At 36.8% G+C, this 21145-nt stretch overlaps 1 protein-coding gene across 2 annotated transcripts in view; it reads right to left on the bottom strand.

Moving 5' to 3' along the window:
• Positions 1–21145, bottom strand: part of LRRC9 (leucine rich repeat containing 9) — a 120925-nt gene that overhangs the window by 59246 nt on the left and 40534 nt on the right. For both annotated transcript variants that reach the window (XM_024998076.2, XM_059890884.1), the window contains exons 11-17: positions 18237–18413; positions 17806–17923; positions 15582–15714; positions 14212–14334; positions 13488–13603; positions 6944–7156; positions 2836–2955 (exon numbers count right to left, since the gene is read on the bottom strand). In XM_024998076.2, the coding sequence (XP_024853844.1) occupies positions 2836–2955; positions 6944–7156; positions 13488–13603; positions 14212–14334; positions 15582–15714; positions 17806–17923; positions 18237–18413 (1000 nt within the window). The remainder of the gene's footprint in view (positions 1–2835; positions 2956–6943; positions 7157–13487; positions 13604–14211; positions 14335–15581; positions 15715–17805; positions 17924–18236; positions 18414–21145) is intronic.

The raw sequence follows: 21145 nt of genomic DNA, 5'->3' as shown, positions 1-21145 counted from the left end.
TGATATAAAATATATATTAAAAACTCATAAAACTCAACAACAAAAAATCAAAAAACCCAATTTAAAAAATAGGCAGAGGAGCTAAATGGTCATTTTTCCAAAGCTATTTTCAGATGGACAACAGGTACCTGAAAAGATGTTCATCACTAATTATTAGGGAAATGCAAATCAAAACCACAATGATTTGTTATCAAAAACGCAAGAAATAACAAGAGAGGATGTAGAGAAAAGTGAACCCTCATGCACTGTTTGTGGGAATGTAAATTGGTGCAGCCAATTTACAGTATGGAAAACAGTATGGAGAGTTCTATTTTATATTGAGAATAGAACCCCCATCTGATCCAGCTATTCAACTTCTGTGTATTTATCCAAAGAGTATAAAAACATAAATTCAAAATATTGTACCCCTGAGTTCATAGCTGAATTTACAATTGCCAATATACAGAAGCAACCTAACTGCCCATCAATGGATGAATGTATAAAGGAGATGTGGTATATATATACTATGAAATACTACTGAGACATAAAAAAGGTGAAATCTTGCCATTTGCAACAACATGGATGGAGGGTATTATGCTAAGAGAAATAAGTCAGAGAAAGACAAATACTGTATTATATCACATATGTGGAATTAAAAACCCAAATAAAGGAATAAACCAAACCAAATAAAGATAAACACACAGATAAAAGGAACAGAGTAGTGATTACCAGTGGGGAAGTAGGGTGGAGGGAGGGCAACATGGGTAAAGGTGGTCAACTGCTTGGTGATGGACAGAAGCTAAACGTTTGGTGGTGAGCACACTGTAGTGTATACGGAAGCTGAAATACAATAATATTGTACACATGAGACTCATGTAGTGTCATAAACCAGTGTTACCCCAATTTAATAAAAAAGATTCTGGTTTGCTAAAAGAAAAAAGGAAGGGAGTTTAAATACTAAAATCTAACCTCAGATATGCAGATGACACCAGCCTTATGGCAGAAAGTGAAGAGGAACTAAAAAGCCTCTTAAAGTGAAAGAGAAGAGTGAAAAAGTTGGCTTAAAGCTCAACATTCAGAAAACTAAGATCATGGCATCTGGTCCCATCACTTCATGGGAAATAGATGGGGAAACGGTGGAAACAGTGTCAGACTTTATTTTTTGGGGCTCCAAAATCACTGCAGATGGTGATTGTAGACATGAAATTAAAAAACGCTTACTCCTTGGAAGGAAAGTTATGACCAACCTAGATAGCATATTCAAAAGCAGAGACATTGCTTTTCCAACAAAGGTCTGTCTAGTCAAGGCTATGGTTTTTCCAGTGGTCATGTATGGATGTGAGAGTTGGACTATAAAGAAAGCTGAGCGCCCAAGAATTGATGCTTTTGAACTGTGGTGTTGGAGAAGACTCTTGAGAGTCCCTTGGACTGCAAGGAGATCCAACCAGTCCATTCTGAAGGAGATCAGCCCTGGGATTTCTTTGGAAGGACTGATGCTAAAGCTGAAACTCCAGTACTTTGGCCACCTCATGCGAAGAGTTGACTCATTAGAAAAGACTCTGATGCTGGGAGGGATTGGGGGCAGGAGGAGAAGGGGACAACAGAGGATGAGACAGCTGGATGGCATCACCGACTCGATGGACGTGACTTTGAGTGAACTCCGGGAGTTGGTGATGGACAGGGAGGCCTGGCATGCTGCAATTCATGGGGTCACAGAGAGTAGGACACCACTGAGCGACTGAACTGTACTGACTGAAGGCCAATAAACAAAGTAGCAAACTCTCACCACAGTGGGAGAAGTAATGGTGTAAGAGCCTTGAAATGGTTACGAGGAGGAAGAAAATGGGCAAGAGCTGAGATGTATTTTGAATATATCTCATTCAATATATTCTGAAAAGGTATGTCGATGACCTGAGACCTATGGAAACAAAGATGCTGGATTGCAGTTCTGGAACCCATATGTAATTATTGTCGCTGCTGCTGCTGCTGCTAAGTCGCTTCAGTCATGTCTGATTCTGTGCGACCCCATAGACGGCAGCCCACCATATTCCCCCGTCCCTGGGATTCTCCAGGCAAGAATACTGGAGTGGGTTGCCATTTCCTTTTCCAATGCATGAAAGTGAAAAGTGAAAGTGAAATTGCTCAGTCGTGTCTGACTCCTAGCGTCCCCATGGACTGAAGCCCACCAGCCTCCTCTTTCCATGGGATTTTCCAGGCAAGAGTACTGGAGAGGGGTGCCATTGCCTTCTCCGATATAATTATTGTTATATGACATATAACAGGGAAAAAAATCCAGATAAGATCCATACCTATGTGTACATGTGTATTACTATATTTGTCCTTTGATTTATAAGAAGGGAAACACAAGTCAAACAAGATCTATGTATTTGAAGTTTGGGTAGAAAGGACAAGACAGAGAGAAAGAGAAATAACCATAAGGATAATGAACAGATGGGAAGAACTGACAACATTAGCTGTGAAGTGGTAAACCAAAAAGTAAAGAAGAAATAAGGACTCACAAGAAGGAGGAAAAAAAGACCGAGAAAAGAAAGCAGAAGAAATTGGAAATGACAGTTTATAAATGACATTTTAAAAACAAGTCTGGAGTAGTTTTACATTTATTTTCAAGTAGCTAGAACTCAGATATGATCACAGGTGTATATGTGGTTTGTAAACAGAATCTAAATCTAAGACCTATTTTAGACAAAGTAACATACTGTAGTTTTATGTATGCTTTGTTCCTAATTTGGGCTATATATCTTTAATATGGTATAGATGAGGTCATTATTACAAAAATAATTTATCCATTAAATTAATAATTTTATTTTACTTATATAATTTCAAAAAAGTTCTTACCAGGTGGTATACATCATCTAAACAAGTAAATTCGTTAAAGCTGATATTAAGTTTTCGAAGTCCTGTTAACTTGGAGAGATCTCTCAATTTACTCAAGCTGTTTCCATGTAGATTCAGACTCTAAAGTAAAATAAAATGTAAATAAAAAGTAAGACAAGTTATATTCTAATTGTAGCTATTAAATAACATTAAGAGAAAGCCAATGAGAAAAAAATCTGATTTTAAAGGTACAGTCTGTTTTTATAATCTGATTTTACAAGATGAAGTTTATAATAGCAGCATTGGACCTGGTACTTGATTAATCTGATTTTCCACTTGCTCTAAGTTTACTAATAATTGGCATGAAATTCTTTTTAGAAGATGAGTAAATATTTTGTTGTTATATTCATTAGGGCAGTTCTATTTCTCAGGCTAGCTGGTGAACAATGTAGGCCCTAAAGATTTTGGGTATTGGCTAGGTTGCCTCACAGGAGAGGGGATGGCAAGGATATACCCTGATTACAGGGAACCAAATGAGGGCCCTGGACTAATGAAGAAAGGCTGAGGGGGTTACAGTGGGAGGATACAACGTCAAAGAAGATACAACGTCAAAGAAGGAGTTGAGAGAGTGTTTAAGTCTCTGCACCACAAACTGACCCAGATGTTCCCTGCCCCTTTGATCCTGGGCTATATGAAAATGACTGTTACCATATTTTTATATTTAGGGGTGACTCTGATATCTGCATGGGCTTCCCAGGTGGCACTAGTGGTAAAGAACCCACCTGCTAATGCAGGAGACAGAAGAGACGTGGGTTTGATCTCTGGGTGGGGAAGATCCCGTGGAGGAGCGCATGGCAACCCAATCCAGTACTGCCTGGAGAATTCCTTGGACAGAGTAGCCTGGCAGGCTATAGTCCATAGGGTCGCAAAGAGTCCTAATGTGCCTCTAACCTCTCATTCTTTCAGTCACAGTCTCAGGTATCTTTGTATTCTACACCTATATTCCCACCATCACACACCCTAGATAAGACACTTGGTCTTTCAAAACCATGTGCTTACAGATAAAGTATGCCTCTGCATGGAAGACAAAAACAATGAAATCTTCCATATCCTTCAGAAATTCACACAAACCCACCTCTTTCTGTGGACCTCTCCCAGCAGCTCTAAATGTCTTGTATTTGTTTATATATCTGTCTCCTTCACTAAAATAACACCCTTGGAGCAGGGAAGAAAACTTATTCATTGAACACCTAATACTTGCTTCAATGGCTAATATATAGCAAATTCTCAGTAAATGCTAGATGAATAAATCAGTGCAAAAGCCAGACTTATAACAACTCTAATTTTTAGTATTTAATTGTGCTGTAAGAGAATATAAAATTATATTACTCTAGGCTTTTCATTTCTATATATTTTATTTATTTTTATGGATGTCTTCATAAAACTCAATCTAGTGGGGATAACTGAAAAGAAAATAATACATGTGTACCTTCAATTTCTCTTATAGTAATGGCACAAATAAAGGAGAAAAAAGGGTGTGATGTCTAAATATCCTTCTTCTAATATCTAGAATTCTTACTGGAAACTGTAGAAAACTTTCTGGCTTTTAAGAAATATAGACAAATTTAAGATGAATTCTTAAATTCTTATGTTACGGGTACTGACCAAATTAATAGTCAGGTGGAGGTCACACTGGCCTAGATATTCCAAAGTCTTAAATTCTTCTCCTTTCTGCTTATCTTACAAACCAAAGATAATAAAAAAGACCTAGCTTCTGGTGCTATTTTTTTTACTTTTATTTAATCTCTTTAAATCTATAGGAATACATGTTTTAGAAGCTCAATCCTATCAGAACACTGATTTATTAAACCTTTCCTATTGAGGCTTTATTATAAAAAATGTATTACTCAAATATGAAATCTTGACGTTATAGTTCAGAAACAATTTCTCCATAGTGTCAGCTGGAAGATTGTTCCTGTATTAAGTATATTGCATATTTATGATAAAGATGGTGATATTGCTATCATGCTATAAAGTTTTACTTCATCTCTGATAATAATTCTCTAAAGTAGACTTTAGATGGATGGCACATCACTGACTCGATGGACGTGAGTCTGAGTGAATTCTGGGAGTTGGTGATGGATAGGGAGGCCTGGTGTGCTGCGATTCATGGGGTCGCAAAGAGTCGGACACAACTGAGCGACTGAACTGAACTGAACTGAACTGAACTGAAAGTAGACTTAATCTAGACTTGAAGATTTGGTGGATGATGCTAATACAGTTTTACCAAAGCAATTTCATAAACTATCTTAAAAAGATGTTTTGAATATTTTTAGAAGCAGACTGAAAACTGTTGAGCTCATTTATTATTTTAAAATATATGTTTTGCATTCTCTTTCTGCTTCACATAATCATTTGGAAAAAACTGTCATCGTAAACAATGGATTTAAAAATGTCAAAATGGAGCCAAGTAATTGACTTTCAAGATAAAAATAATTTCTGAATTTTTATCTGTACCTCAGTTTTCAGTAAATGCATAGAAAGATATGTCAAGTAAGAACACCTTGTCTTAAGTATTGTTAGCATTTATCAAGTAATATCAATTTGTTTACTCCTTCCTTCTGTAGGTTCAAGCAGACAACTCACTTTTTCTGTAAGAACCACTCAGACATTCTGTTTTAGAACAAATATCCAATGAGTATCTCATATGTGCTAGGTATTGTGCTAGCTGGTCCACACAGTATTTATGAGTAAATTATAAAAAGGCATCCTTACCTCAAGACACTTTTATTTCCGGCTTTTAGATAACTGTCACAATAGACTGATTTTGTTAGTAAAAGAAATTCCACCACCAGTCATCAGAAAGTTGTTGTAGTAAATATCAGATCAGATCAGATCAGATCAGTCACTCAGTCGTGTCTGACTCTTTGTGACCCCATGAACCGCAGCACGCCAGGCCTCCCTGTCCATCACCAACTCCCGGAGTTCACTCAGACTCATGTCCATTGAGTCAGTGATGCCATCCAGCCATCTCATCCTCTGTCGTCCCCTTCTCCTCCTGCCCCCAATCCCTCCCAGCATCAGAGTCTTTTCCAATGAGTCAACTCTTCGCATGAGGTGGCCAAAGTACTGGAGTTTCAGCTTTAGCATCATTCCTTCCAAAAAAATCCTAGGGCTGATCTCCTTCACTACTGTATATTTAGAAGTTGCCCCTTAGATGTGGCCCTTCTGTGCAATGCACACTGCACAGTCTTATATTGTTACCCTCATGCTGGCAATATAAATGACTAAGAACAGCCATAGCCTCTGTCCCTGTGGAATTTATAGTTTAGGAAGGATACAGAACACATGACAAAGGAATCTTACTTATATTCTTGATTAGACCTATAGGTAAGAGAAGGACTTAATGCTTAAGTATAGATCTAAAATGTGTGGGAGCTAAGTAAGAGAAACAGGGTCATGTGAAAACATTCTGTGCAGATGAAGTAGCTAGTGTGGAGACTCTGTGTGGCTGTAAACGATACATTTAGGAAACAAAAAGGAGGCTGACTACAGATTGCTACAGGGAGGGTAATATGAGAAGAGCCTGAAAAGACAGGCCTGGGACCAGGTCATATAAAACCTTATAGGCCATATTAAGGACTTTGGTTTTATTTTTAAAACAATGAAAAGCATTTGTGCATTTCATATCGGAGTGGTGAGGGATGACAAATCAGATTTGCACTTGAAAAGACTACTCTGGCTTCAGTATGGAGAATGGGTTGTGGCCTTGCAGCGGAAGTAGGACAAAACCTCTGTTGCATAGCTCTCGTAGGCATGCACCCCCACCCCAACACATACACACGCACACACACACACACACACACACACACATGCACACACCCCTTGTATTGAGTTATACTTAGCTATATACTGAATGCCATCCAAAGAGCACATTAATAGAATATTATGTGCATGGTACCTCCTGAAATTGTGTAATAGCCCCATGGAAGTATCTAGGTTGGTGATAAAGGGAGTCTGGATAGAATGGTAGCAGATTTGAAATGGACAGACTGAAAGTCAAGATATAGAAGGAAGCTTAATATCTCAGAATATCTTAATATCTATAGAATTTCCTCGTAATACTCACCACAATATGACCATAAACACTAGTCTTGGCAAGGGAAAGTATTGTTTTATCATCCAAACTAATAAGTTTTGGTCTGGGCTTGATCCTGGGATCCATTTTTATAACTTCATCATCAAATTTCAAATCCTGGGACAATACTGATCCTTCTGAATTTTTTTTGCTTTCTTCTAGAATAACATTGTTGAATGAAGAAAATAAAGAGTGAGCCTTGACCTAAAAAATTTATTAAAAACATTGAAAATCTGGTTGCTGTATTTATCATTTTGAAAAATAAGCTATGTAGGAAAGATGAATTAAAACTTTTTCCATTTATAGTAATATCTATGATCATCTGTATCACATTAGGAAATCTATGAGAACAGATTAAAATTGTGGACTAAGAATGGGTGTGTTCATCCCCTCCTCCTGAAAATTCCTTAAAACTGGCAAAAGACATTTAAAAAATAGTTTATAACAGTGGAGAGGGCACCAACAAAATACTAAAAGTTGTGAAATATAAATTAGAAGGGACTGAACTGACAAATAAGAAGCAGAAATGTAACCTGCAGCCAAAATATATGCAGGAGATAACCACTTCAAAGAGCAGACTCCAAGAAACCTGGTGTTTAGAGTGAACAAGTAAAGTGCAGGAGGAAGCGCTAGGTAATTATTAGGCACTTCAGTTATCATAAGAATTGTGGATGACTGGGCCAAAACAACATGAACAAACAGAAATGGCTCTACAAAAAACCAAAATGGTCCATAAGAGAATTCTTTTTAAAATCTAGGAGAACAAAACATCTATAAAAGAATAGATGGCTATAGAAAAAAAAAAAAGGGTAAATGCTTCAAAGTCACCATAAAAACAATTAGTGAAGTATGAAATATTCAATAAATGTCCTGAGAAACCAAATGGATACATCTACAGCAAATCAAATTAACTGTGTGGAAGCTAATATAGAGGGCATCTTTCACAACAAAGAATTTAAAGATGGAAATGTAAAATACAGAGAAAAAAAATTAAAATACATTGGGGGAAACAGTTCAGAATGTTCAATGTTTACCAAATAGGAGTTCGAGAGGGCTTAACAGAGAACAGAAGAGAAGTAATGATAAAGGAATTAAGAAAAGGAAACTTCCCAGAGTTAAAGGAAACATTTGATCTTCAGATTAAAACAGCTCATAAAGGGGCAAGCAGGATGATGGAGCTCTTATCTTTGCTGACATCACTTTGTTGTGAAGTCAGTCACAACAGCAGGGACTTGGCCTCTCCACTTCTTGTTATTTCAGTTATTTTGTTTTCTGTTTGTTTGGGTTTCTGTGTCTTTTGCTGGGAGTGTATTTGACTGATAGAATTCTCTTCATAACAACATAAAATATAAATGCCCAGAACTATACAAGAAATATAAAAAGAAATGTTTAAGACCCATATAAAGGAAAATATGGGACAGGACTTGAGTAAATGGAATAACGTTATCATGTTCCTGGATGAGAGGCCCAATACTACACAGAAGTCAGTTCACCCCAAATTAAATTTAAATTCAATACACTTACAATCAAATCCTAGTAGGACATTTAAATAGAACTTAACAAGATGTTTCAAAATTTAATTTGGGAATGAAAACGGTCAAGAATGTGTGCGTGCATGCTAGGTCGCTTCAGTCATGTCCGACTCTGCAACCCAATGGACCACAGCCCGCCAGGCTCCTCTGTCCATGGGATTCTACAAGCAAGAATACTGGAGTGGGTTTCCATGCCCTTCTAATGTTCAAGAATAGCCAAGAAATTTTTAAAAAAATAAGTGGAAGAGAATTTGCCTTATCACATATCCAAACATATCATCCGGTTGTAATAACGAAAACAAGATGGTAGGGGTCCAAGATTAGACCAAGAGATCAATGGAATAGAATATAAGGATCTGTATATATTAAAATAATTTTAATAATAAAGATAATATTTCAAAATAGAGTAAAAAAGATTGAAAGCAAACCCACAAAGCTATTAACAGTGAATGCCTTAATGAAAGGGAGTGGGGTAGGACTGAGGTGAAAGCAGATTTTCATGTGTATTCTTTTTTTTTTTTTTTTAATGTATTTTTATTTTTTTTTTTTATAATTTTATTTTATTTTTAAACTTTACATAATTGTATTAGTTTTGCCAAATATCAAAATGAATCCATCATAGGTATACATGTGCTCCCCATCATGTGTATTCTATATTTTGCAATAAGTTTGAATTTTTTCTAGTGAGACTACAGCTATATACTACTCATGTAATATATTTTCAAAATAAAAAAATTAGGTGTCATAATGATTTTCTTTGAAAATTAAATCCCTCACAGAATAATCACTTTACATTTATATATTAGGCATACCTCATTCTGTTGCATTTTACTTTATTGGATTTCTAACAAATTGAAGGCATCAATCAAGTCTATTGGTGCTATTTTCCAACAGCATTTGCTCACTTCATGTCTCTGTCACATCTGGTAATCCTCATAATATTTCAAAGTTTTTCACTAAGATTATATTTGTTATGGTGATCTGTGATGTTACTATTGTAATGCTTTTGGGTTGCCACAAACCATGCTCATATAAGACAGTGAACTGTGTTTGGAGTACTCCATTGACCAGCCATTTCCCTGCCTCTCTCCCTCTCTTTGGGCCTCCCTATTCCCTGAGATCGGAGAAGGCAATGGCACCCCACTCCAGTACTCTTGCTTGGAAAATCCCATGGACGGAGGAGCCTTGTCAGGCTGCAATCCATGGGGTCGCTAAGAGCTGGACACGACTGAGCGATTTCACTTTCACTTTTCACTTTCATGCATTGGAGAAGGAAATGGCAGCCCACTCCAGTGTTCTTGCCTGGAGAATCCCAGGGACGGGGGAGCCTGGTGGGCTGCCGTCTATGGGGTCACAAAGTTGGAAACGACTGAAGTGACTTAGCATAGCATTCCCTGAGATAGAACAATCTTAAAATTAAAATTTAGGCAATTAATTACCTTAGAATGGCTTCTCACTGCTCAAGTGAAAGGAAAAGTCACATACCTCTCACTTTAAATCAAAAGCTAGAATGACTGAGTTTAGTGAGGAAGGCATGTTGAACACTGAGACAGGCTGAAAGCTATGCCTCTTGCTCCAAACAGTCAAGTTTTGAATGCAAAGGAGAAGTTTTGAAGAAAATTAAAAGTACCACTCCAGTGAAGTGAAATAGTCTTATTACTGATATGGAAAATGATTTTGTGCTCTGGATGGAAGATCAAATCAGTCACAATATTCCCTTTAGTCAAAGCCTAAACCACAGAAAAATCCTCTCTTCAATTCTATGAAGGCTGAGAGAGGTCAGAAAGTTGCAGAAGAAAAGTTTGAAGCTAGCTGAGCCTGGTTCATGAAGTTTAAGGAAAGAAGAGATCTCCATAACATAGAGAGCAAAGTGAATCAGCAAGTGCTGATGTAGAAGCTGCCGCAAGATATCCAGAATATCTAGCTAAGATCACTAATATAGGTAACTACACTAATACATAGATTTTCAATATAGATGAGACAGCACTCTATTAGAAGATGCCATCTAGGATTTTCTATTAAAAGAAGATGCCATCTAGGATTTTCATAGCACTGAAGTCAGTGCTCAGCTTTAGAGATTCAAAGGTCAAGCTGACTCTCTTGTTAGGGGCTCTTTTAGTTGAAGCTAATGCTCATTTACCTTTCTGGACACCCTACGGCACTTAAGAATTATGCTAAATCTACTCTACCTGTGATCTATAAATGGGACCAAAAAAGCCTGGATGACAGCACATTTGTTTACAACATGGTTTGCTGAATATTTTAAGACCCCTGTCTAGACCTACTGCTCAGAAAAAAAAAAAAAAGGATTTCTTTTAAAATACTGCTGCCTATTGACAATGAACCTGGTTACCCAAGAGCTCTGATGGAGATGTGCAATGAGATTTACACTGCTTTCATGCTCACTAACATAACATTCCTTCTGCAGCCCATGGATCAAGGACTAATTTCTACTTTCAAGTCTTATTATTTAAGAAATACATTTCATAAGGCTATAGTTGCCAGTTTTTAATTACAATCTCAAAGAAGGGCAGTGCCAAAGAATGTTCAAACTACTGCACAACTGCACTCATTTCACATGCTAGCAAAGTAATGCTCAAAATTCTCCAAGCTAGGCTTCAACAGTACGTGAACTGAGAACTTCCAGATGTTCAAATGGGCTTAGAAAAGGCAGAGGAACCAGAGATCAAATTCCAAGTATCCACTGGATCATAGAAAAATCAAGAGGATTCCAGAAAAATATCTACTTCTGCTTCATTGACCATGCTAAAGACTTTGACTGCGTGGGTCACAACAAAATGTAGAAAATTCTTCAAGAGATGGGAATTTGAGGCCACCTGACCTGCCTCCTGTGAAACCTGTATGCAGGTCAAGAAGCAACAGTTAGAACCAGGCACAGAACAACAGACTGGTTCTAAATTGAGCAAGAAGTATGTCAAGGCTACATATTGTCACCCTGCTTATTTAACTTATATGCAGAGTGCATCATGAGAAATGCCAGGCTGGATGAAGCACAAGCTGGAATCAAGAGTACCAGGAGAAATATCAATAACCTCAGATATACAGATGACACCACCCTTATGGCAGAAAGCAAAGAGGAACTAAAGAGCCTCTTGATGAAGGTGAAAGAGGACAGTGAAAAAAGCTGGCTTAAAACAACATTCAAAAAACTCATGGCATCTGGTCCCATCTCTTTATGGCAAAGAGATGTGGACACAATGGAAATAGTGACAGATTTTATTTTCTTGGGCTCCAAAATCACTGCAGATGGTGACTGCAGCCATTAAATTAAAAGATGCTTGCTCCTTGGAAGAAAAGCTATGACAAACCCAGACAGTGTATTAAAAACCAGAGACATAACTTTGATTACAAAGGTCCATCTAATCAAAGCTATGGTTTTCCAGTAGTCATGTATGGATGTGAGAGTTGGACTATAAAGAAAACTGAGCACCAAAGAACTGATGCTTTTGAACTGTGGTGTTGGAGAAGACTCTTGAGAGTTCCTTGGACTGCAAAGTGATCAAACTAGTCTATCCTAAAGGAAATCAGTCCTGAATTTTCATTGGAAGGACTGATGCTGAAGCTGAAACTCCAATACTTTGGTCACTTGATGTGAAGAGCTGATTCATTAGAAAAGACCTTGATGCTGGGAAAGACTGAAGGCAGGAGGAGAAGGGGATAACAGAGGACGAGATGGTTGGATGGCATCACTGACTCAATGGACATGAGTTTGAGTAAACTCCAGGAGATGGTAAAGGACAGGGAAGCCTGGCGTACTGTAGTCCATGGAGTTGCAAAGAGTCGGACACAACTGAGCAACTGAACAACAACAACAACAATAGCTTCCCCAGATAGAGATTTTCCTGAGGTTATCTGAGCAAAGGAAATTGAAAACTTTTTGGAAAGGATTTACCATCCTATATGTCATTAAGAACATACGTGATTCATGGAGAGTTCAAAATATCAACAGTAACAGGAATTTAAGTTAAGACTTCCCTTGTGGCTCAGATGGTAAAGCATCTGCCTACAATGTGGGAGACCCGGGTTTGATCCCTGGGTCAGGAAGATCCTCTGGAGAAGGAAACAGCAACCCACTCCAGTACTCTTGCCTGGAAAATCCCATGGACGGAGGAGCCTGGTAGGCTACAGTCCATGGGGTTGCAAAGAGTCAGACATGACTGAGCGACTTCACTTTCTTTCTTTCAAGACTTCAGTGGAGGAAGCATTTGCAGATATAGTGGAAACAGCAACAGAACTAGACATAGAGCCCAAGATATGACTGAAATCCTACAATCTCGTGATAAAACCTTACAGATGAGGAGTTTCTTCTTACAGATGAGCAAAGAATATGGTTTCCACTCCTGGTGAAGATGCTGTGAAGACTGTTGAAGTGACAACAAAGGATTTAGGATACTTCATAAACTTAGTTGGTAAAGCAGTGGAAGGATCTGAGAGGACTGACTCCAATTCTGAAAAAAGTTCTGTGCGTAAAATGCTATCAAACAGCACTGCAATGCTACAGATAGGTCATTCATGAAAGGAAAAGACAACACATGCAGCAAACTTCATTGTTACCTTAGTTTAAGAAATTGTCACAGCTACCAGTTATCTTCAGCAACTACCACCTGATTAGTCAGCAGCCATCAACATGGAGCCAAGATCCTCTAGCAGCAAAAAGGTTATGACTCACTGGGCTCAGATGATGATTCACATTTTTTAGCAATAAAGTCTACTGTTTTATGAAGGTATGTATATTTTTTAGACATTTCATACGTAATAGACTACAGTAAGTATAAAGGCAAGTTTTACATGCACTGGGAAACCAAAAATTAGTGTGACTATTGCAATATTTACTTTATTGCAGGGTCTGAAACTGAACCCACAATATTTCTGAGGTATGCCTGTACATATAATATAGCATAAACTCGACATAACATTATTAGGCTTCAAATTACTGTTCTGTTCTCATTTAAGGAATTCCAGTTTTAAAAATGCATTCATACCACTGTAATATACTCAAATTCCACGATGTATTCAGGCAAAACAAGGTCATGATCAAAGACAAACCACTTGCACTGCCGAACACTGCAATCACAGTTTCTTTGTCCCATGATAGAATCTAGGATAAAATAAAAATAAAAACAAGCAAAATAAATAAACGCTCTTCAAAGTGAAACGTAACATACACTTTTCACCCTTACACAGATTAATAAACAACAAACTCAAAATATCATGTTATTGAGGTTTTTTTCTATCTTCCTACCATCCTCGATAATTTCTTAATTCTATCAAGACTAGTCACCCTTTCACTATACAGACTAGTAGGGTTTAGTTTTATTCATATTCTTTTCTTTTTCTTACTTTTTCACTTTTCTAATCAGAATTTGACCATATAGTTTTTGATAAATATATTACTCTAAAACCTTTGTTGTTAAAAGTTGGGTAGGCTCTATCTTTTGAAATACATACAATATATTATGCACATATGTGTGTGTATAAAATAGAAAAGAAACTTTTACAAAATAAAATATCTATGCACAGAAATATAAAACTGTCATTGAAGTAGGGAACAGAAATACAGAAGTTCATTAGTGGCTAGGAACATGGTTTTACAGAGAAGTTTATAAGCTTTGTTAGATAGAGGTTAAATTATAAGCATATCTTTATTAAATGAAAATATTCTGTAGTCAGAAAGATGAAAAAAGATTTATTTCATGGCAGACATACTTAGTAAATATTTTCGAGGAATGAACACTGAATTAATCATTGGGTAGTTGGCTTGACTGATGGAGTCGTGATCATGAGCCTGAACACTCTGGCCAAGGAAAACCTTTGTAATCAGGAGGATGCCTAATATGAAAAAACAAAACATTTTAACATGAATTCATCTTAACAATTTTCCAATTTTACCTTCCTTCCTGGCCCCAGACTTGATTGTATATTTATTCTGTAAAGGTAGGGATCCTAGCTATCCGTACAGCACATAGCACACTGCTTGATCCAAAATAGAGGAGCTCAATAAATATTTGTTGAATAAATAAAATGGTTATAAAAGAGGATTCCTGTGACTATATCAAGCAAAGTTTTACAGACAAGAAAGAAGGAAATAAGGCAATATTTAACAATATTTTCATGAAGTAATTTAAGAAATTTGTTGTTCTTGTTAACTGGGTAAAAATTCATCCCTGTATCATCAGTATCTAGCACATAGCACTCAATATGTCTACTGAATGGTGAACATTTCCTTTCCCTTAAATTATTAAGGAACCTTGAAATTCACCAACTTCTAGGAATCTCTAGAGTCACTGAATCCTATGAAGTAACTTGTAATTACTATGCATAAAGTATTCAGGTACTTCTTAAAACTATGTACAAGCTATGAAATGTAAATCGGGAGAACCTAACTGTTTTGTCCCTTGAACTGCAAGATCAAACCAGTCAGTCCTAAAGGAAATCAATTTTGAATACTCATTGGAGGGACTGATGCTGAAAAGCTGAAGTTCCAATACTTCGGCCACTTGATGTGAAGAGCCAACTCACTGGAAATAAGACCCTGAGACTGGGAAAAGGTCTTTTGCCAATTTTAGATTTATAACCAGGTTTTTTTACCATCTTATATTTTGTTAATTAAGGACAAATAAGGCCTGACTTCCCGAGTGCTTTATATGATGATTATTACATAAAAGGGCAGAGTTCTCTTTTCTCTTTCCAGTGAATCTGGGGTTTGTATGGTGAGTGTGTATAACATATACATATTTTTAGGACACATCTTAATGAACAAAAGCATATTGTGAAAAGTGTTTATTTCATATAAGAGAGATTAAATATGAGTAACAAATGAATCTCATGCTATTGATGTTGCTGATAATAATCACTCAGTAAATATTTGTTGACAGACTAAGTAGTAGATCAGAAAGTCATGTATTACCTCACTACTAAATACTAAATAAATAAATACTAAACACTAAATACTAAATAAAAGGGGTTTCAGAAAACTTCCCAGGTTGATAAAATCAAGCATCAAAAATGTTATGAAAGTAATTAATGAATTTGAAGACTCAGAGCTTAAAAGTTCAGAAACTGCGTATTTATAATACCATGTCTGAAGAGCTCATGCTCAAGAGAGTTTTTCTTCTCATCCTTGTACTTTTGCTGTAGTATTTCAATTCTGGGACACTCACATATACTTAAGCTATTAGCAAGAATGACAGCTTCTTTTCTGAGAGGCAGCTATAAAGAAAAAGCAAAGTCTGAGAATTTTTATAAGATTGACAATATTTCAACTTTACTACAGATGGTTTATCACTTTATGTCCATGTGTCTGGGCAAGGAACCTTCAGGTCACTCACGAAAAGAAGTAGATAAACTTTAGGGACAACTTCATTCCATGAAACCATTCATGTATTTTAAATGTATATGCAAATAGATCTATGAAATATAATATTCAGTGGATATTACACTGAAGATTCTTATTTAAATAAACAGTCTAATAATTAGTCTAATAGTCTACATTATTTTCCAGATATATCTGATTGTACTAATGTATGGAAATTTTAGCTTGCATTGTGACTAGAGTTATTTCTTTAAAAGTATTTTATCAGGAATATTCATATTACTTGCTGTGAAAGCAGCTCTTAAAAAAAAAGAAACAATCTGTTTTTATCAGTTAAAAATAACTAGAGCTAAGAGAGATTATATAATCTGTTTAAGACTGAAGCAGAAATTGTAAAGTCATGATTTAGACTCAGGTCTGCTCCTCCTTGTCACTATCTCGGAGTTTTGAAATTACTAGGTTGGCCAAAAAGTTTGTTTGGGTTTTTCTATACTATCTTTATTTTATTGTGGTAAAAAAAAAAAAGGTAAAAGCTACCATTTTTAAGTGTATAATTCATTGGTATTAGTATACTCACAATGTTGTACAACTATCACCACTACCTATTTCCAGAATTTCATTCCAAATTAAAGCTGTATACTCATTAAACAATAACTCTCCATCCCTCTATCCTCTCCAACTCCTGGAAACGTCTACTTTCTGTCTCTACCAATTTGTCTATTCTAGATACTTTATGTAAGCAGGATCAGACAATATTTGTCCCCTAGTGGCTTGTTTCTTTTACTTAATATAATGTTTGCAAGGTTCGTCCATGCTATAGCATGTATCAGAATTTCATTTCTTATGACTGAATAATATTCTATTGTATGTATATACCACATTTTATTTATCCATGCATCCGTTAATGGACATTTGAATTCTTTCTGCTTTTTGGCTATTGTGACTAATGATGCTATGAACAAGTATCCAAGAACTTTATCATGTATATCTTACTAAATCCTCACCACTCTGTGAAGGAGATACTATTATTACCCTCATTTGCCAGAAAGGATCAAACAGGCACAGAGAGGTGAAGTCACCCAGCTGGTCAGTAGGAAAGCCAAGATTCAAATGCAGCAATATTTTCAGGTTATGTGTGCCACAATGAGAAAAGGATTAGGAAATACTGCTCTATACCCGTGTACTCCAGCTGTCTCATCAAGTGGGTGGAGGACTGAGAAAGGTTGATTGGATGTTTTGGAGCTCATGAGTGATCAAAGATAAAACAGTATCAGTATCAAGGTGGGGAAGATGAAGTGGAGAATAAAGAAATGGTGGTAGTAAAAGTAAAGAGAAAAACAGGATGACAGAAAGCACGGCAGTGTTAAGTGAATGATTTTTTTCAAGATGGAGAAAATCTTGGAGTATTTAAAACAGATTAAAGAAGTGGATTTCAAGATCATTCACAAAAGAATCACAATATAAAATGTAAGATGCCTAAAAAGATTAAATAGGCAATCATAAAGGTAAAATAATTCATGATTAAACCAACTGTAGATTGAAAATACTTGGGAAAAAAAAAAAAAGAATTTCGTAAAGTTCCAAAAAGCAAAACTTAAGTTTGCCCTGCTTCTACAATTATTTACACAAAATTTATATTGTATTTATAACTCTTTAAATAGCATTTACATTATATTAGGTATTATAAGTAATCTAAAGATGATTTAAAGTATACAGAAGGAAGTACATAGGCTATATGCCAACAGAACACCATTTCATATAAGGGACTTGAGCATCCTTGGATTTCAGTATTTGTGGGAGGTCCTGGAACCAATCCCTCTTGAGTACTGAGGGACTGTACTTTTCAGGATAGCACTAACTTTTTTGTGAAACAGTAGAAGTTTGCTATAAATATAAATGAAAGGATTGATAATCAAACTATGCTTAATCAGTGGCAGAGCTTTATTCATCAGGAAGAAAGCATTATTTTGAATAACATTTTATGCTACCTTGCTTGTTTCACTGTCTTTGAATCCTTTTTCAAGTATTTGTAGCAGATGCTTTTTCTTCACTGTAATTTCAGGATCAAAAACATAAAAAAGGCATTCCAGCATCTTTCGATAGCTCCTTAAGAATAATTAATACAAAAAAAGTTTTAGAATTGATTTCAAAAAAGCCTGGCCACAGGTAGGATGACAATATGCCCTAGCCAGGATATTTCCCATTTATGCTGAGTGTCATTCTTAAATTTCCACTCCTCCTCAGTCTCAAAAAGAGCTTCAGTGTGGATAAACCATGAGGTCATCCTAGTCAGGAAGATGCTTTACTAACAAGGATATTTTCAATACTATAAACTTTTAACCAGAAAGACTTTTTGTTGTTGTTACAAAATAAAAGCAGGCTGTTGTAAAAATGTTTCTTATGGAAGTTAGCTTCTTACTCTGAATCATGCATATGTTCATTGTCCAAAAACTTTTGGAATTTCTCTTCAAATTTTAGTCTCAGAATACGGTTATTAACCTTGATGACACGTTTTACTTTCACTCCTGTAATACCATATGTTCTGAAGTCCCACGTACAAAAACGTGACAGAATTAATTCATAGCAGGAATTAAACCTATATGGGAATACAAAATATATACAAAGAAAATAACAGACTTTCCTTAAAATGTTGAGAACACAAAGTTACATATGAAAAAAGTAATAGCCCATATTTTACCTTTCTGCTAAAGATACATGCTGTTTTGTTTCGTATACAATCAATAAAAGAACTGTTAAACTCTGAACGTGTTACTTAGTCGTGTCAGACTCTTTGAGACTCCATGGACTGTAGCCTGCCAGCCTCTGTCCGTGGAATTCTCCAGGCAAGAATACAGGAGTGGGTTGCCATTCCCTTCTCCAGAGGCTGCCATTCCCAACCCAGGGATCGAACCTGGGTTTCCTGTACTGCATGGATTCTTTACCATCTGAGCCACCAGGGAAGAATAATAGCTCTTTTATTAATAATAATATATTTGTTCTGACTAAAAGATATGGAGCAATCCTCCAACATTGTAATAGTTTCTTTTGGGGGACGTCAGTGAAACTAGACGCTTCTGGCTTGCATCTTACTGGCTACTCTTTCATGATTTTATTTGCAGCTTCTTTTTTCTCTGACAGACTTCTAAATGTTGGATTGCCCCAGGAATCAGTCTCTGGCTCCCCTCTTGTTTCCATAAACCCTATTAATAGGTGATTTCACTTGGTCCTTTGGCAATATATATTTTAAATATATATGTGTATATACATATACACACACACATACATATACACCTATATTTATTATACTAGTAAATTCCAACATTTTATCTTCAGGCGTTACCTTTACCCCACTTAACTGGATATACCCACACTTGAATATCTAACTACCCGCTTGCTATGTTCACTGGAACACGTAATAGGCCTCTCAAATTTAACTCACCCAACACACCTGCCTTTAAACCTGCGCCTCCTGTTTTCCACCTCAGCGTATGGCACCACCATCTAACTAGTGGCTTAGGTTAAAATCCCAGGAATAAATCATGCCTCCACGCTTCTTTACCAATATCCAACTCTTCAGCAAGTCTGTTTGGCTCTATATCTAAAATACATCCTGAATATGACTCTATTTAATCACCACTACTATTATCCTAGTTAAAATCACCATCACCTCTCAGTTGGACTATTGCCATAGCTTCATAACTAGGGATACAGAAGTGAAAGAGGCAGGATTCCTGCTCTCATTGACCCTATAATTCCAAGGGAGTTGGACAAAAAAACAAGACATAATAAATAAAATACATAAACTGACAAGTGCTCTGAATAAAGAAAGGTTTGAGGTAAGGAATGAAGCGTGGGCTACTTAAGAGAGGTCTTGGGTAAGACCTTTGGAGAAGATATTTGAGCTAAGAATTGGAGGAGAAGTAGGGGCCTGCTATATGAAGATCTCAGAAAAAAGTAACTAAGGGCCCATGTGCTCTCTGCTGCCCTCACCTGGTCGTGCTCAAAGTAATTCTGGCCCTGTCTTACAGTAGCACAGAATTTAGATTAATTTGAAATTTAAGATAAGGAGGATCAACTGTATGGTGACTCCAGTGATAAAAAATCTGCCTTCCAATGCAGGAGATGCAGGTTTGATCCCTGGGTCAGGAAGATCTCCTGGAGTAGGAAATGCCAACCCACTCCAGTATTCTTGCCTGGAAAATTCCATGGACAGAGGGGCTTGGTGGGCTACAGTGCATGAGGTCACAAAGAGTCAGATATGACTGAATGACTGAGCATGCACTTAACGGTATGGTGACAGATGGAAACTAAATTTTTGGTGGTGAGCACGCTATAATGTATACAAAAGTATAAGTATACTGTTGTACACATGAAACATATAATATTATAAACTAATGTTACTTTAATGAAAAAGAAGTTAAAAAAATTTTTTTTCCCAAAGAGAAACAAAGAAAAACAAATCTCAACATCTGGAACACTGGAACACTGGCACCAACGGTGCACACTCCCAGAAAGATCCATCTGATGAAGCAGATGAAAGCCGTCACTGTCTTTTCCCACAGCATTGTGGAATGGACATTGACCGTGGGAATTGTAGGAAAGAGCCATTCTGACTCCATTATGGGTCTCTTTCTTTGACTTTAACCTTTGTTTTTTATTGCTTGCATGCTCAACGAATGGACAATTACTCATTTCTAGTCTGGTCTTCCAGGAATGCAAGAACCAGAAATGGCACAGGAAACTCTAAGAAGTATGATCCTTTCATAGAGCTTTTCTTTGTCTGGGAATTAATCAGTTGATCCCTTCTTTATATGAAATTCCTAGAGCCTTGGAGATAGAGAACCCTAGTACAAAGAGGACAAGGGCTCTGCTATCCGGGGTCACAGAAGTAAAGCAATTCATTCAATCACCTGGCCACACTGTGTGCATGGGGAAACGTCATTCAGAGGCTGGAATACTGCTGGAGGAGGGAGAACAGACCTATACTGACAGAGAATTAATGAGACTTACAATATCGTCCATACCTCATGGAGGATGGTAACTTCTCACAGCTGAATATATGCTACTGCACTGGGGAGCACGGCAGCACTGCTCTGAGGCGTCTGCCTTTTAGTCTGAACCTGAAATCCTGAAACCAAGACTCTCTAGGGCTTTGTATAAAATAATATTGAAATCTGCTACACCTTTCCTTCAGAGAGTCCCGTAGATTTAAGGGCAAAATTCAAACTGCCCAGCCTAGCCTGTAAGACCGTTAATGATCAGGCCCTTGTCACGTGAAACTACTGAGTTCTCAAGATGTGTTAAACTACTTACACACCCTTTCACGTG

Source organism: Bos taurus, chromosome 10 (genome assembly GCF_002263795.3).
Source record: "Bos taurus isolate L1 Dominette 01449 registration number 42190680 breed Hereford chromosome 10, ARS-UCD2.0, whole genome shotgun sequence".
Lineage (NCBI taxonomy): Eukaryota > Metazoa > Chordata > Mammalia > Artiodactyla > Bovidae > Bos > Bos taurus.
Note: the sequence above shows the minus strand (reverse complement) of the source record. Positions and strands in the feature narration are given on the sequence as shown.